The sequence below is a fragment of the Plutella xylostella genome, chromosome 27 (assembly GCF_932276165.1).
Source record: "Plutella xylostella chromosome 27, ilPluXylo3.1, whole genome shotgun sequence".
NCBI classification, from domain to species: domain Eukaryota; kingdom Metazoa; phylum Arthropoda; class Insecta; order Lepidoptera; family Plutellidae; genus Plutella; species Plutella xylostella.
In genome coordinates, this window is record NC_064007.1 from 170810 (window position 1) to 187383 (window position 16574).

Sequence of the window (16574 nt, forward strand, 5' to 3'; positions counted from 1 at the left end):
GTGCTATGCAAAACCGGGCATCTTATCCCTGAATACCAGCACGGATTCATGCGCAATAGAGGTACCGGAACGCAGATTCTCCGTACAGTTTTAAAAATAACCAAAGAACTTGAAGAGGGCAACAGCGTCGCGATGATATCCACAGATCTCAGCAAAGCTTTCGATTCAATCAATCACAAGGCACTCGTCTACAAATTACATAAGGCGGGAATCGAAAACTCAATAATACGAATGATCTATCACTACCTCACAAACCGAAAAATTCGCGGCAGGTTTAGAACAACTGTCGGCGTGGAAACACCTGTCCCACATGGAGTTCCCCAAGGCTCGATACTTGGACCATTACTTTTCTGCCTGTATATGTCTGATATTGGCACTGGTAATAAAATTGAATCTAACCAAATCCAAGGTTTGTATAAATCACAATACGCTGACGATCTTTGTCTGCTTAATCCCTCTAAAACACCTGACCTTGCTACAGTACGCACAGAATGGGCAGCAGAGTGTATTCTGGATTACTACGATAAGTGGGGCCTGCATTGCAACGTAGATAAGACTGACTGCATCATGTTCACCACGAAGCAAAAAAGATCAAGATCCAATCCACGCGGGTTTCGGCCGCACGTGCGTATGAGAGGCGAGACTGTAGACTACAAGAAGAGCATCAAATACCTTGGCATACATCTTGATTCGAGGTTGACTATGAATGAGCATGTTCAGCACACTGCTAAAAAAACCAAGCAAATAATAGGAATGCTCAATCCTATTGTCGGCTGGAGATCCAAAGTCGATCTAGGTGTCAAGTTGCTTGTTATCAAGACATGCATAGTACCGATACTTGATTATGGAATCGTCCAGCTCCTGCCAAGAATCAGCCGAACCAACCTAAACAAGCTCGAAGCAACCTTGAGAACCGCCTATAAAAATGCCGCCCAGATGCCTCGCTGTCTAGACAGCAAAATAGTCTGGGAGATGCTTGACGAAGACCCGTGGCACATCCGTGTATCGGATCTTCACAACGAGCTCCTCGCCAAGGTACAATGTGCTGAAATCGAGGGCCTAACTGACGTCGGAGCTACCTACACGCGACGCAATCAACACAACCCGATGATGCCGACCAGCAGGCTCCGGGGTGACTCCGTGCCGCAAATAACCAGACACGAGAGGCTAAAGCCACCTAGCAAACGGTCGGCCCCTCCACGCCACTGGTGCCTGTAAACTAGATCGTCGCACATTATAAATAGGACTACTGTGTACCATCGGGTATAAGTATGTGAGCTCCTACACTACACACCTCATTACCAAAAAATAAAGGTAATGAGTGAATTAGTAATGTCTAAGCGAAACAGATCCCACCAAGGACAAAATTCGTAAGCACACACCTCCACTAGGGAGACATAAGAGTGTAACAAAATTATATACAATAAAAATATTTCTATTCTATTCTATTCTATTCTATTCTATTGTTAGGATTTATAAAACGCCAAAGTAAAGGCTTTAGAGCTGACACCAAGATTATCCTGTACAATTCCCTAGTTCGTAGTCATCTCGAATTTGCTTCCTCTGCCTGGAGTCCTTCTTATGCAGCCAACTCACATCGTATCGAATCTATACAGAGAGCCTTCACCCGTCATCTTGCTTTTATTTCCTCTAATGTGTCTCATAAATCTCCGTATGATCACCGCTTAACTTTTTTTAACATGAAATCATTACGCAATAGACGAGAGACCCATGACCTTTTATTTCTTTATAAAATTATTAATAATCTTATAGACTGTCCTGATCTACTTGAGAGTATTTCCTTCCCGATTCCTTTCAAATATCCGAGGTACCCAATTAAAAAACTAATGTGTGGACCTAAACCCCGTACAAATTTAGGCTCACATTCACCAGTAAATAGGCTATGTGATCTCCATAACATTTATAGCAACAAATTGGATAATGTTAACCTTGACATTTTTCACGATTCGTATAATTGTTTTAAGAAAAAAATCCAATGTATGAAATAATATTCTTATCACTTACCTGCCTGTTTGTTTTAGTTTGAAAGAATAAATATTTGTGTTCATACTGTGATCTCTGTACTTAGTACTTAGAAAAACCTTTTATATATTTTAGTTTAGTTAAAAAAAAAAAATTATATAAATTTTTATTTTAAGTTGTCTTAGATAATTTACGAATGTTGTGTACACCTTTAATTGGCTTCTATAACGAAATTTTAATTTTAATATCTGTTTTAAAAATGTTAGTTGTATAAGCTGCTGGTGTTCCAGTTTAAATAAATAAATAAATGAACAAAGTACTTCATTTACAGTTGTTCCTACATTCCTACCGCCCAAAATAAATCATTTCTATAATATATAATTTCGATTTAAACGTGAAATCGTGCTTACTTTATCAAAAATCGCGCATCAAGTAAACAAACTCAAATTTTGCGGATATAAATACATTAAGGGCCTGTTCCACAATGTCTGGTTAGTGGCTACCTGTCGGATAAAATACATGCTGTCACTCTCTGTCATTATTTTTTAGACAGTGATAGTATGTATTTTATCCGACAGGTAGCCACTAACCAGACATTGTGGAACAGGCCCTAATTGTGATAAATCTGTTTAGTTTATGAAACCTTGCTGAGGATTTATTTTAAAATCGATGGATAAGATAAAATATTGCAATTACCGCGTACTAAACATCGCAAAATGTAATCTATATCAGTCGAGGATGTCCTTGATGGCGGTACAACGATACCTGATAGTGATAGATAACATTACTATCTCTCTTCCCTTGACAGTGCAACGCCTGCTCCAAGTGCCTTATATATTATATTATGCCTCTAAGTGTCTGGTTCAGATTGTCTGTCTGTCTACGCCTTCATAGGTATACGATGCAATTTAAAACGTGGCATAGATAGGTGGGACAATGTCCATCATGCTTCATGCTGGTAATATAATAACCGTCCACAAAAGTAGATGAGAAGTAAATAGATACGCTAGTTTCCTAGCTAGGGTAAACATCTTCTTTGGACTGTCATTTTTATGGGAACCCATTTCATCAATCGATTATTATAATTATAGCAGAACTATTTAGTAACTATAATGACTTTAGTGAGGTAGGTATATTGAGTACACCACCGCTATAGGAAGTACTCTACATTTACATGAAATAATAAACCCGACACATCAATGCAATAATCATTATCTTTATCTCTTCGAAGTTCACTTCTACACCTCCGACTAGACAATGTAATTAATTATGATAATATATTTTATTGCTTCAAGATTAAAGTTCAAATTCCTATCATCCTCAGTTGCAGCGTTACCATTTTACGCGAATAAAAATCTTACCACTACCGGCTTAGAGTCCATTCCTTATTAACCTGGGCAAAGTGTTGTAGTTGTTACCGATAATGACACGTGTGGTGTTACAATTAAGGTCGTGAGTGGAATGGCAGGTGGGTGCTGAAGACCGGTAGCAGTACAAGGTCGCATGTGCTTCCGGTTACATTCTCTCGTCGACGACACAACGGCCTATGTCCATTGCAGACTATTCTGCTCTATATTACAAAGGTTTGTACTATTATGTGAAATGATCCCCTTCCTTATGTGTTTGTATAATACACGACCATGGCACCCTGGGCAGTCAGCGACTGACGCTAATCTGACTGGCCAATCCTTTAACCGCGCTGGCAAAGCCTAGTCTAATCTAGCTCTTGTGTTTGTCAGAGACACGATAAGAAAAATAATATGGCAAAACCTAAACCTACTACGGTAGCAAAAGGAGAATTCGAATCGGAAGCTATGAAAGAACCTTAAGTACTAGGTAAGGTAGGCTCAATAGTAAAGCATGATAAAGTGTTACTAAATCCGCACTTCTCCGCGACTTATGATGATTTATGCGTCTGTAGCTTGAAGTGGTCTGCTCTTGACTTCACTCCAGGATTGATAGTTCGTTGAAAACAAATATTCTTGTAATCGATCATGAATACCGTTCACCGTAATCGAAACCTAAGGAGCTCTCTGCGATATTCACGACTGCGACAGGTCTAAGTACCTTTACCTACTATTTCCTCAGTAATCATTCGTCATGAAGTGCCCGAGTAGTACAGATCCAAGGTGCAAGGTCAGGATTCTTATAACTATTCGCTATAACTTATAACCACATAACTCACAATACTATAAAAATAATAATAAATAAATAACTTACCTATCACAAGTGGGGGGCAGATGCGTGCGGTCCGCGGCGGCCGCCAGGGTCGCCACCGTCGCCGCGCACACCACACTTAGCACCCACATTTTAACATCCAAACAATGGCACAGCACTATTCTTAAAAAATAACTTTATAACACTAATATCACTTTGTAACAAATTAAAGAATAAATAATGAATTGCACTAGTTATGAGCTAGATCACTAGACCAGCTGTGGTTTGTGGCAGCCCTATGTGTTGAGGAAGGTTGTGATTGGCTGAGGCGGCGCGCGGCGGGCGGGCGCGCGGGGCATGGTGGCGCGGGGGGGGCGGCGGGGGAAGCTTGTTCCAGCACTCTGAAAACAACGAAAAACTTTTGGTTACTTAAACCACATGGTCATTATCACAGTAGCAATACCAAAGCTCCCATGTGGAAACTAATTCCAGAAGCTGCGGTCATGATTTACGCGGGCATCTTATTAGGCATATAGTGCTTCAGTTTAGAGACTAAATGAGTCCAGATTTCTTGTTACACAGTTATTAATCGACATCCATCACATTAGGTACACCAGGATTCGTTACTTATTTATCCAACACGTGTCAATAAACCTATTACAGTTCCCACCCCAGCCAAGTGCTGGATGCCGCACAATCAGAGGCGATTGGATGTTGATGATGATGGTGACGTCATCACTTCGGGAGCAGAAATCTGCGCCTTCCTGGCGCGATTTGCGCACAACGCGCAACGCGCACAGCTCGTGCAATTGGACAATTGACAGACTCCGGGGTGGTGAGGAGCCCCAGGGTTCGTAGACGACAAAGCTAAATTAACCTTTCGGAACTGCCAGAAGAGAAATACCTACCTACTACTGATGTCGGAACTGCGCAGTCATGTAGTTTCGTATCCTAACAAGATTTGTAGAAGATAACAATTCATTGATCTACCTAATTGTAACATTGTATCTCTTGTCGTTCACCATTCATTTCCTGTTTGAGTGCCTATTATTAAAAATCCAAGTGCAGCATCTATTTCAGATCTAATGTAGTAGCAAAATCCTGTAGCTATTGTAGTCCCTAAATATAGTTAGTTGACATTTATATCGTAAGTACTTCAGATAGAAGTAATTGATTAGCTTCTATCGCGACTGTTCGTGATCCTGAAATATTTCCAGGAAGAAGAATAGGGGTCACGCCGGCTCTCCATGCACGACCAAAATATCTGCCACCTGATTTACGACTGCTCAATTGACGCATATGGCCGTTTAGATTGGAAAATTGCGCACAAATGCTATTTGTCAACCTTGATGGCACCGCGCTAACCTTGGTGGAATCCTTCTGGAATCATTTGCTATATTATGCTCTAGCCTATTGATAAATAAACGAGGAGCAAATAACATTAGAGAATAAGCAACAAAAATTAAAACATAAAATTAAGAGTTTTAATTCATCCATAAAAGAAGACAAAATTCATGCGTCTGCACATCTAAAAATGGAAATGTCAATTCTGCAACAATCGAACAATGAATCACAACATTACTCGTGAAGATATCAGCTCACGTGAAGGCGTGTTCGATTACGCTGCGTTTCCACACCGTCCGTGATCCAAAGGTTAGAAAAAAATCAAACTCAGCACTACTTACACGTGAGCAAGTTGTCGTTAGTACTTTTTCCTGATGCCAGATTTAACTGCTTAACTGATATTGCGAAATACTGTTGTAAATACTTTCATAATTGCCCGATCAATGCTAGCAAGTCAGCATTTCCGTACATACAAAAGTGTTTGCAACACAAATTGATGGGGACAACAGTAATAGAGTTTGCCATTGTCAACACTTTCCGCTGAGCTCGTAAACATGTCCGCTGGTGGTGGGTCGTGCATCACTGGAGGTGTCAGCTGTCAAGTGCACCGACGGAGGACGAGCTAAGATGGCGGACTGCACGTGGACGCATGGCTGTGCTGTTGCTAGGCAGCTCTAGTCACACCCCCGCTGACGTCATTGCTTGTCTATCTTCGTATTGCATCAGCCACATTTACTGGCTGTATCTAATCGAACGTGTTTTAGGAAATAAAACTTGCAACGTCATGATTCAATAATCGATGATTTCAAATTCAAACATGACTGACAGAAAATGCCTTAGTTCGAAGAGGTAAAATTTTTCAACTGCATGTTTCATGTTAATCATGTATCATATTTACAAGTTAAATAAATCCTACAGGCACTGATTACTTGTACAGTGGAAATTGAAGTACGAGAAGAAATCTTAGAAGTAGATCGTCTGCAATCTTGTTGTGCAATTAATTGTGCAGCATTCCTCGCGATGTCGTCCGTCAGAGCTCGCTATAATTAGAGACTCTCGTAAACAGTCCAATGAAGGACACCGCCCCCTCCTCACGTGAGGGTGGGTGTGTCCCATGAATGACTTGGACCGCGGCCCCCACTATATCTGTGCTGGCAGAGCGGAAGACTATGACTGTGTTGGCACACTATCGGCATTTGCCGTAACGCATTTGCCTATTAGCGTTTTGGCTAAACGCTTTTCAGCGCTCCTTTTATGCATTGACGTATCGGTTTAGAGATATTTTGAGAAGACATACTGTAATACTACAGGTAAAAAGAATGTGGATTTTATAGAATGCATTGCATGCATTAAGTATTCTAGACAACATACAAGACAAAGTAGATTCTGTTATGCTTGCTTTTACAACGAGACACTCCAGCAGATGTTTAGTTCTTTCAAATCTCTTAAGTACTGTGTAAAACATCAGCTAAACACGGTTTATTGGTAGCGATAGGTACGCATATAGTATAGGTACACTGTAGTTGGCACGAGAGTGGAGTGGTAGTGAAAGTGCAAGGTAAAGCGCTCGCTGGCCGCACAAGATTGCTGGAGGCTGCAGACATGATTGACAGATACAGCACAGCATGCAATGACACTATCAAGTATATTGGCAAATAATAAGTATGATATATTATGGGAGAGGCCAGTAGTCCGGGTGAGGTTTTAGTTTGTGTACTTAACACTTTTTCTGTGAATTCAGCGGTTTAGCGAAATAATATTTCTGTACCCAATTTCTAAAGCGTAATGGACTGAGGTAGTTTTAAGAAATTTAAGTGGTAACATTTGAAAATAAAAAAAAACGCAACAAAACAGTTAGAGCATAAAAAAATGCACAAAAATACAAATTGAAACATATAGCCTAACTACTAACTATAATGTGTGCCGTATACACAACTCAGTTATCCAAATTACTTGTCTACAAAACAAGCAGTCTCGTCTGTAGAGGAAACAAATACTCTAGAGATAACCGCATCACAAGAGATAACATTTATAGGATGCTGTAAGAAATAAGAATTACCTAGTTATAAATTATGCAAATAAAAATACATAATTTGCATTCTGTGTCTAATTCTAGAGTCTAGAGACCAGTCTGCTGATAAAACCAGATCATAAATTAAAAATATACATAAGTATTGCCTGAAATGAGGAAGTGTTATCATTAGGAGAAATAGTAGCAGCCAATGAGCTGAACTTTAAGAACAACTAATCAACAATCAATATAATGTAAGTCATTTACAATAATTTACATTATAATGAAGTTTTATGAATGGTAAAGCTATTTATTATGTAAATTCGCAATGAAATGATTTTCTTAGCAGAATAACGAGTGCACAACTGCACAATTTGTTATGAATATTGAAGTTGATTACTCCATATGCGATAGGACAGGTAGATACAATAACGACTTTGAATCACTTTGTAAATATTGACTAAACACTTGGCACGGGATCGACGTTAACAGCTGTTTAGACAATCTTAATGTTGCCTGCAGATACAGAGCGTGACAGTGCATTTTGCGCAGCTAATTGTTTTAATTGGTGTACACTGTACAGTCGACACCTTCTCGTCAGAGAAGTATTATGTTCCTTGGTTGACACCATAGAAATTATTACAAAGCCTTGTCAAAACCAAACTAGTACTAGATAGTAACTAGTAACTAGACAGTGTAGAGAGCTATGGAGTTTGTATAAACTGAACAAAGATTAATGAAAACTAAGTCTGGTTATACGAGAAGAAATGTCGCGTGCGTCAAACAATCTGGTCCCCGATTGGACAATCCGCTCTCATGTTGCAGCGTGGGTCGCGTTGGACATCCACTAACAAGAAAATTACACCAAATTAGAGCAATTTGCAACAGCTCACCTCTGCGCATTGTGGCAGTCGTGGCCTAGTCGACAGAACAGCCTCTATAGATGCTGTCGATCTCTCTCTATCTTTACCAAGAAGAGGTAGTCGAGTCTCTGTCGCACGACAGTTCGCGAATGGATGATCAGTACCCGTATCATGAAAATTCGAGCTAACGAATAGAATCGAATGCGAGTGCGACTATTGTCAACTTGACAGCACTTTCGAACACTTTTTACCTTTCGAATGAGTTTCGAAAAGAATGACCACAGAGTACATAACATTATTCTGACAATGACCTATGGAATGATAGCTGTCAAACTTTCGCAAATCTATACACCGCCATTTTGTTGTTGACAGGTTGACAGCACTTTCGAATAGACTATCGAATAGAATCTGCTGCGTTTTTTCCGGATCGCCCTACAGTACCCGTATCATGAAAATTCGAGCTAACGAATAGAATCGAATGCGAGTGCGACTATTGTCAACTTGACAGCACTTTCGAACACTTTTTACCTTTCGAATGAGTTTCGAAAAGAATGACCACAGAGTACATGATATTATTCTGACAATGACCTATGGAATGATAGCTGTCAAACTTTCGCAAATCTGTACACCGCAATACACCGCCATTTTGTTGTTGACAGGTTGACAGCACTTTCGAATAGACTATCGAATAGAATATGCTGCGGTTTTTCATGATACGGGTACAGGAACTGGGAACCAGCTTTAACTGGCTTCGAGTGGGAATGGCAAGTCGGTAGAGGTTTCAAATTCATGGACTGCAGTACTGTATTTGATAGTTTTATTCAACTCGTTTCTTCGCTTCTACAATAGCTGGGAAAGGGAAATAGAACTGAAGGGAAACATTAAATTGTACTAAAATAGTCTATTTTAGTACAATTTAATCAAGGTACTAAATTAAATTCGGGTTTGATGAGTGAAAGCTTGTTGAACTATGCACTGTGAATTTAGGTACAAAGTTTTGACATTAATCAATACAAAATTTCATAACACTTCTTTATGTGTGGCAGGTTCTAACGTTGTTGAACTGGTAATGCCAAAGAGCTCTCATAGTTCATATTTAAGGACAATTAATTAATTAATAATATACCTAGTCGAAGAATATTAGGTATATTCTATTCTATTCTATTCTCTGTGGGGATGTTAGTACCTGCACCTGGCTCTCTCGAATGGAACCTTTGTGCATATCCCCAAAGTCTAAACTGCCTTCCTAAGCTTGGACCATTTCCCACCACGCTGGTCCACTGCGGGTTGGTGGGTTCACATATCTAGATGTGCTAAATCTAGATATGCAGGTTTCCTCACGATGTTTTCCTTCACCGTAAGAGCGATGGTATACATTGTACTTAAATTCAGAAAAGAACTCATTGGTACATGTCAGCACCGGGATTCGAACCCGCATCTCTGGCGTGAGAAGCGGGCGCTTACCCGACTGAGCTACCACCGCTCCGAATATTAGGTAACAGAAACACAAAAAGTGTAGCTATTTGTATACTTTTTTCTCGTTTACAAATCAGTATTCATTATTCAATAGTAACCTTTTGAAATAAAATTAAGTTTTTTACCTTTGCCTTTGCTAAGAAAATTTTAAATATCAACAACTTCATCATTGTATATTATCATGATTGTAGATGCAGAGCAAAGACGAGATTTTGATTTGAATACGTCTGGGGCTCCATTTGTAGAGCTGAGTGACAAAAAAAGGGTAGAGAGGATTGCCCCAGGCCTTAGACGAGCAGGAAATCCATAAGGTACTAAAGCAATGCGTATCTTACAGCGTTTTAAGGCATCTAGAACTGAAATTTGATTTTTTCCACCAGGAATCGGGAATACGAATCGCCAAATTATAAAGGCGATTTAAGTATAACTTTGATAGATCCATTTCTCTGGTCTGGTTGACGACAGGCTTGTTCCGCGTGAAGCGTCCGTCCACACCGCGCTCACGTGTCGTTGCAAGGTCGTCGGCGAGGGACAGTGGACATATTGTTGAACTGTCGAGTAGCTGGAACTGACTATTGTAAACAAGTCAAACGCCTGTGACTTTACGAGGCAGTCACAAGCGTTCTTGCACCCACATCTTGACACTTCCATCACAGCAGTCAATGATGTCCATGAGATGTTTCATCAAATTTGTGTAGCCGTTCAACAATCATAAGAAGCTGTCCCTTTCTTAATAATTATCAGAGGATATGTTTGTACTGGATCAATCTGTTTTAGGCTTTCTGAAGAATTTATGGATTGACATTGAAAACCAGATTTATATTTGCCATATAGTAGTTTAAATATATGTACTTATAAACATATGGCGATCAATTATGTTATTAAATTTATAGTAGGTACCTGTACACAATGTTTCAGAATCATCACACCATGTTTTTATGAACATAAAATACTATCCGGTGAAAACCTTGAAATTTGTTATTCACTAATTTGCACATTCATATTAGTTGGAATTTCATGTTTTGTTCATTGTTGGGATTATTTAGATGATATAAAAAAAAATAGCTTTCATTGCGTCAGTATTTCAATTTCCACCACTTCGTATTTGCATTTAATTGATTCCATGAAGTTGTAGACGGTATACTAAACATTTTTAATGAAACCAAGTGTATAGGTACTTAATATGTGCCATTGTGATCAGGATAATTTTAGCAATAATTTTAAACAAATAACCAAGTATGGGCAAGTACCATAGCCGGAAGGCGACACAATCACATGAGATGTTATAACTGAAACTAATCTTTGCTTTATCTGTAATTACAACTGAAGCCAGAGCGTGAACTGTGTGCATTGCATAGGCCATTATTTACATGATTTCGTATCGCCATGCGTCTTGCCTCTCGGCACAATAGCCGTGGTCCGCTATGATCGTACCTGACATCGCAACCCACACTCCAACTACTAGAAAAAACAGTACCAATGAACTTAAAGTGATCTAAGAACAGAAAATAGCTGGTAGGAGTCCTGCAGTTATTCTCGCCATATTCATAATGTCCGCGACAAATTGCAATTGCAACGAATGAGCACGTTCGATCCGTTCATATAAATACTATTCAAAGTCACTGTAAACTATCAGTCGTCAAGGATGGAAGGCCGAGTATTGTGCCAAAATTATTTCTGGATTGTCAAACGCCACAGTCAACTTATGTAAGGAGGACAACTGGCGACGACTTACCGAGAACAGGCAAGGTGTAGAGGAAACCACAACACTGCAAATAGAACACTTAATTGATAGGTGTCGAAGTAACGTTCGCGCGAGTAATCCCAGCGGGCGAGACGTGCGTCCTCCGCGGCGGTCGGCGAGCAACTGACAGATCAGCGCCGACGTGACGCGCGCGACATGCGCAGGAGTCGCTACCTGTGCGCCGTGTTTATATAATAATGTACGTTTGTCAGTGTTGCGACTGAAAACTGTTTGTTGCAGTTACGAAAATTTCGAAGCTGTTTGTACCGTTATTTGTGGAAGACGACGGTGATCGTCTTGTGTTTCAATAGCTTTTCAGTTTCTGCCAAAAGCCTGTCCGTTGTGACGGTTCATTGACATCAGATGGTTTTATTTTGCACAGCTATTTTCAGTTTCTGTAATTTTATGACATGAATGATGCATAGACAGTTACGATTTCAGCAATCAATAAAATACGTAAGTAAATTAATCTCAGTCCAATGCAGTTTTTTATGTCAGGTCTCAATTTATCCCTTCGTGTCTGCTTCTATAACAAAACTTCTGAGTCCTTTACAGCTGTCTCTACTTTCCAGGAAATCTGACAGTGTCTCGAGTGTCTGCACGCAAGTTTCTTTTGGATATGTACTTATTAAATGTATTCAAGGCCGATTCGTCTGCAGAATGTTTGGCACAAACAACTTGTAATATCTGTGTAAATTATTACAACTTGCAATTTTCAGAAGCAGCACATTGCTCTCTGCATTCTTAGCATAATTTATTGTTATCATAATGGCACGTAATAGTCGCCTTGTATCATCTACGTTTCTGCGATCTAATATTAGATGAAGAGTTGCATGAACGTCACAATTTCAATTTTCGAATTAAAGAGTGTTGGAGTGGATGCGCGTGCGCAGCGGCGCGGGTGTGTGCGTGAGCGGCGCGCTGATTGGTCGAGGGACATCTTCCGATCGTGATGACCGACACGTTCAACCACCGCTTGCTCGTTGGTTAAATTGTTCCTCAATCTCTAGATATTTAGATCGAGATGGTACGTACACTTCAGCTTCATTAGTAGCTCTATACTTTTATTACACCATGTCAAAGTCTGAATAGGCGGTTAATCTTTGAATAGGCGGTTGTAATATTGATGATCATCATCACAACCCATCACGTCCCCACTCCTGGGGCACAAGTCTCCTTCCAAAGAAGGCAGGGTTTTATTCCTTGTCCACCACGCAGGCTCAGTGCGGGTTGCTGCACCCCAACACAAGCAAGTTTGTGCTGACCGTGTTATTGGGTAAGTGGTCAACCCGACGGTTGTATGATGATATGAGATTTATTGTGATTAGATACAAAACTGTATAGTTGTATACTGAGCTAACATAGAAGAAGATTTAAGCATGTTGAAGTCTTTTGACTTTTTACACTCTAAAGTCTACAGAGAAATCAAATCAAGCCATCACCTGATAACTATTGTTTTTAATATGACATCATCATAATTATTAGGCTCCTATAGCAATCGTGATTATCGCGAGATAGTTGACGCTACATTACAGATAAGTGACAGGGGGGTTAGACTAAACAAAAATCTGATGAAAGTGTACGTAACTCAGTCAGATGATCATTCAAAACCGATTCTAAAAACAGTAATCACATGCATGAGAAAAATGTCAGTGCAGTTGATGCAAGCGCTTGCGCAGGCGCCAGATATAGCGGCGACTGACGGCAACGGCGACCGGTCGGCCATGAAAACACTGTGCCGTGCCAAGCCTCTGGATCCCTGCTCGCTGATTGGCCGGCGACGCGCGCGCCTCCTGACGTCACGCGCCGGAAAACTCTGTTTAGAAAGTAAATGCGTGATCCCGGGCACGCCGCAATGTGCCCACTCGCGGGCCCCGACCGGTTGTTAGAATGAGACAGGCTGTAATTAAACAGCTGATCGAAAGGTGGTAGTTAAGTTAAAAGTAGAGTTAAGTCTATGAACTATAATAATCGGTAAATTGGAGTTGGTAAACCTGTACTTCCTGATAAGAAAAAACTGATGAAGTTTTGAAACACGAAAGAAAGGTCGGAAGGTCTAGATCGCACCCAAAGTAGATTCTTCAGACATTAGCAGCTGAATCTTCCGTAATTATCTCCAAAACACATCAATCACAGCGGGACGACAAGTCGCACATAAACAAGACATGGCAAACACTCTGAGGCGGCCTTCGTAGGAATTTTCCAACGAGTAATTGATAGCTTTCCTAAACGGGCTCGTAAAGAGTCTGAGAGATGGCGGCGGCGAGGCCCTATTCCGTGCCATGAAGCTGTCGCGATGCGGTAGCACACTTGATGATCGGAGAGTCACTTTAGCTTTATGTAAACGATAGCATGAAAACAGCAGCAGCGTTGTGCTCAGAAATATTTTTCCACCTGCCATTACATTGCCCTTTTCATCGAAATATCCTTCCACCCAAAGGTTGCCTGGAAGAAATCGCTTTAAGCGATAAGGCCGCCATTTGTACATATGTGTTAGATTAAGTTTTTTTGTTGTAATTTTTGTCCATGTTTTTGTTTACAAATAAAGAATATCTATCTATCTATCTATCTACATAGAGTCTTTACGAGTAAAATTATCTCTAATGAAAGTTTCATAAGTAAAGTTACCGACATAGTTAGCTTGACATATGTCGAAGAACCGATAACTGATGGGGTGACTAGTTGCGAAAGGTGGCTGGTAATGATTGGATGCGGAAACCTATAGATTGCATCCAGTGGCGTGTTTTTTAAGAGGCTTACGTAAAAAAAATACACTTTTCTCAGATTTAGATAATACCTACATATTTTTAGTACAATCATACGACTATTAACGATAGAAACAATATTTCATCACCTGCTTCTATTGCAAAATGTGAAGAAAGAAACTCGATCATGCAACAAACAACAAGTGGTCTAATTATTGTGCTGGCTCAGTGCAGCGAATGATGTCATGTCTCAACAACACAGACAAATTTAACTAACACACAAACAGTAAGTAATAGTTTATCCGAATAAGAAATGTAATGTAGATAGGATAAGAATAAACGTTCCAATCAAAGTCCTAGCAGTGCACGGATGGCTGAAGGCAGTCACGCTCAAACTTATTGTCTCGTTTTTTTATATATTCGAGAAAGGTGTTTATCATCATGAGAACATTATCATATTTAAACAAAAAATAGATGAACAGTCTTTTCCAGTGCCTATAATACTTATGTTCCTATCAAAGTAGTTCTGTAGGTATCTACAATTATATTACCAACAATTAGTAGTCACTAATACCACTAAGCACAACCGACAAGGAAAATAATGTTCCACTGCTGCGAATTTCAAAGAGACCTACCAACCACGTTCCAGACCGTTTACCTCACATTCCAAAGTCGAAATTTCAAAATCGCCGTATCAGTGTTTGACGTGAGGGCGACGTGCCGGAGGCCGCGTCGCAGCCAATCAGAGCGCGGGGAAAGGAGGCTCGCCCAATGACGTCACGGCTGACGCAACACGCGGCTAAGTTTGCCGCCATTCGCATAGAACCGCGCGCCTGTTCGACTTTTAAATGACCTTTGAAGCTTTTTTGGCTGACCTGTTTGTAGGAGATTGTAGTTGCTCTTATGTCCTTATAATATACCTTCACACATGCCTCCAGCCTCCAAAAATACCATGTGATACATTGCTTGCCTATTTAATAAAAGAGATACTCCAAGAGAGCCTTCCCTAGTCAGTCAGAGCACCTGCCAACTGCAGCTGAATGAGTGGTAAACTCTGTTCTGCGGAAGATCCAAGGTCGGATCCTCATTCTGTGCAGATATTTATTTAGACTGATATTTTGTTCTTGGATCTATGGTGTTAGAACATCGTGATGAAACTTGTATATCTAGATTTAGCACATCTAGATATGTGAACCCACCAACCCACAGGGGACCAGCTTGATGGGAAATGGTTCATATTCAGGAGGGCAGTTTATTGGTGGGATTGGAGATAAACACATAGGTTGCATTCAAGAGAGCCAGGTGCAGTTATTTGCACTCTCACATCAAATAGAATATGGTCTTGAATGTTTGTGTTATGGGGCATTCCACAGGTAGTGGGAAAATGAGATATTTTTTTATTAATCTAATCAAGATTATTTTATTGTTAATTCAATATTAGATATACATATTTACATGTTCTGTTATTTTTTTTTCTGAAAAAAGCAGGAAAGTATTTTTTTACATACGTTTCATACGTTGTCTTTTTGTTCTGAACATGTGGTACGATTTTTTGGGTCATGTTCATGTCCCACCAGTCACAATTTATTTGGTCTAAGTATATTTCTTGCAGAAACAAAGCTTGCTCATAGTTTATAGTTCACGTCTTAATATATTTAATCATTTAATAGCACATTCAAATACATTTTGCTATGTTAAGTATTTGGACTAAAATCTCGTTTGACGGAGCAGAGGTCGGGGCTGAGGTATTTTTGGCTGTCCCACCAGTCACACTCCTTAAACCGTTAATATATCACCAATAAATGTACATGGGTTATTAATTTGGTAATCATTACATTACTTGGTTCATTATCTACTATACAGTATATATTTAATCATATTATTTGATTAAAATAAAAAGTTACAGGTCTAAACAATAGCAATTCTGGAGTAAACAGTCCCACCAGTCACTATGGAATGCCCCTTATGTGATAAACCCAACCTGACTAAAATTTATTTTATTTAATACAAAACATTGGGTAATATCATTAAGTCCTTAAATGTGTGTACAATTAAACCTGAAGGTTTTGTCTTGACAATGTCGAGATTATATCAAAAATCTCCCAGTCTTGGAGGAGGCCCGTAAATCTAATGTCCTGTGGTGGTAATAATGGATTGTTTCTCACTGACACACACAGCCGTCAAGAAGAATAAAAAGTCTAATCTATTTGAAAACAAGAAATGTAATCATTTAACATTTTCTTTCATTAATCCAAATAAACGAGCATACTAGATTAGCTATTAAGGAGTTT

General features: G+C 39.7%; 1 protein-coding gene across 5 annotated transcripts in view; it reads right to left on the bottom strand.

Annotated features, from left to right (window-relative positions):
- LOC105386504 (trehalase) overlaps positions 1-16574 on the bottom strand; it is a 49208-nt gene that overhangs the window by 31776 nt on the left and 858 nt on the right. For 4 of the 5 annotated variants that reach the window (XM_048630732.1, XM_048630730.1, XM_048630733.1 and 1 more), the window contains exons 1-2: positions 11570-11727; positions 4204-4541 (exon numbers count right to left, since the gene is read on the bottom strand). In XM_048630732.1, the coding sequence (XP_048486689.1) occupies positions 4204-4292 (89 nt within the window). In that variant the 5' untranslated portion in view covers positions 4293-4541; positions 11570-11727. Of the gene's footprint in view, positions 1-4203; positions 4542-11569; positions 11728-16574 lie in introns of those variants that run through there. The other variant, XM_048630731.1, reaches the window with a different exon arrangement.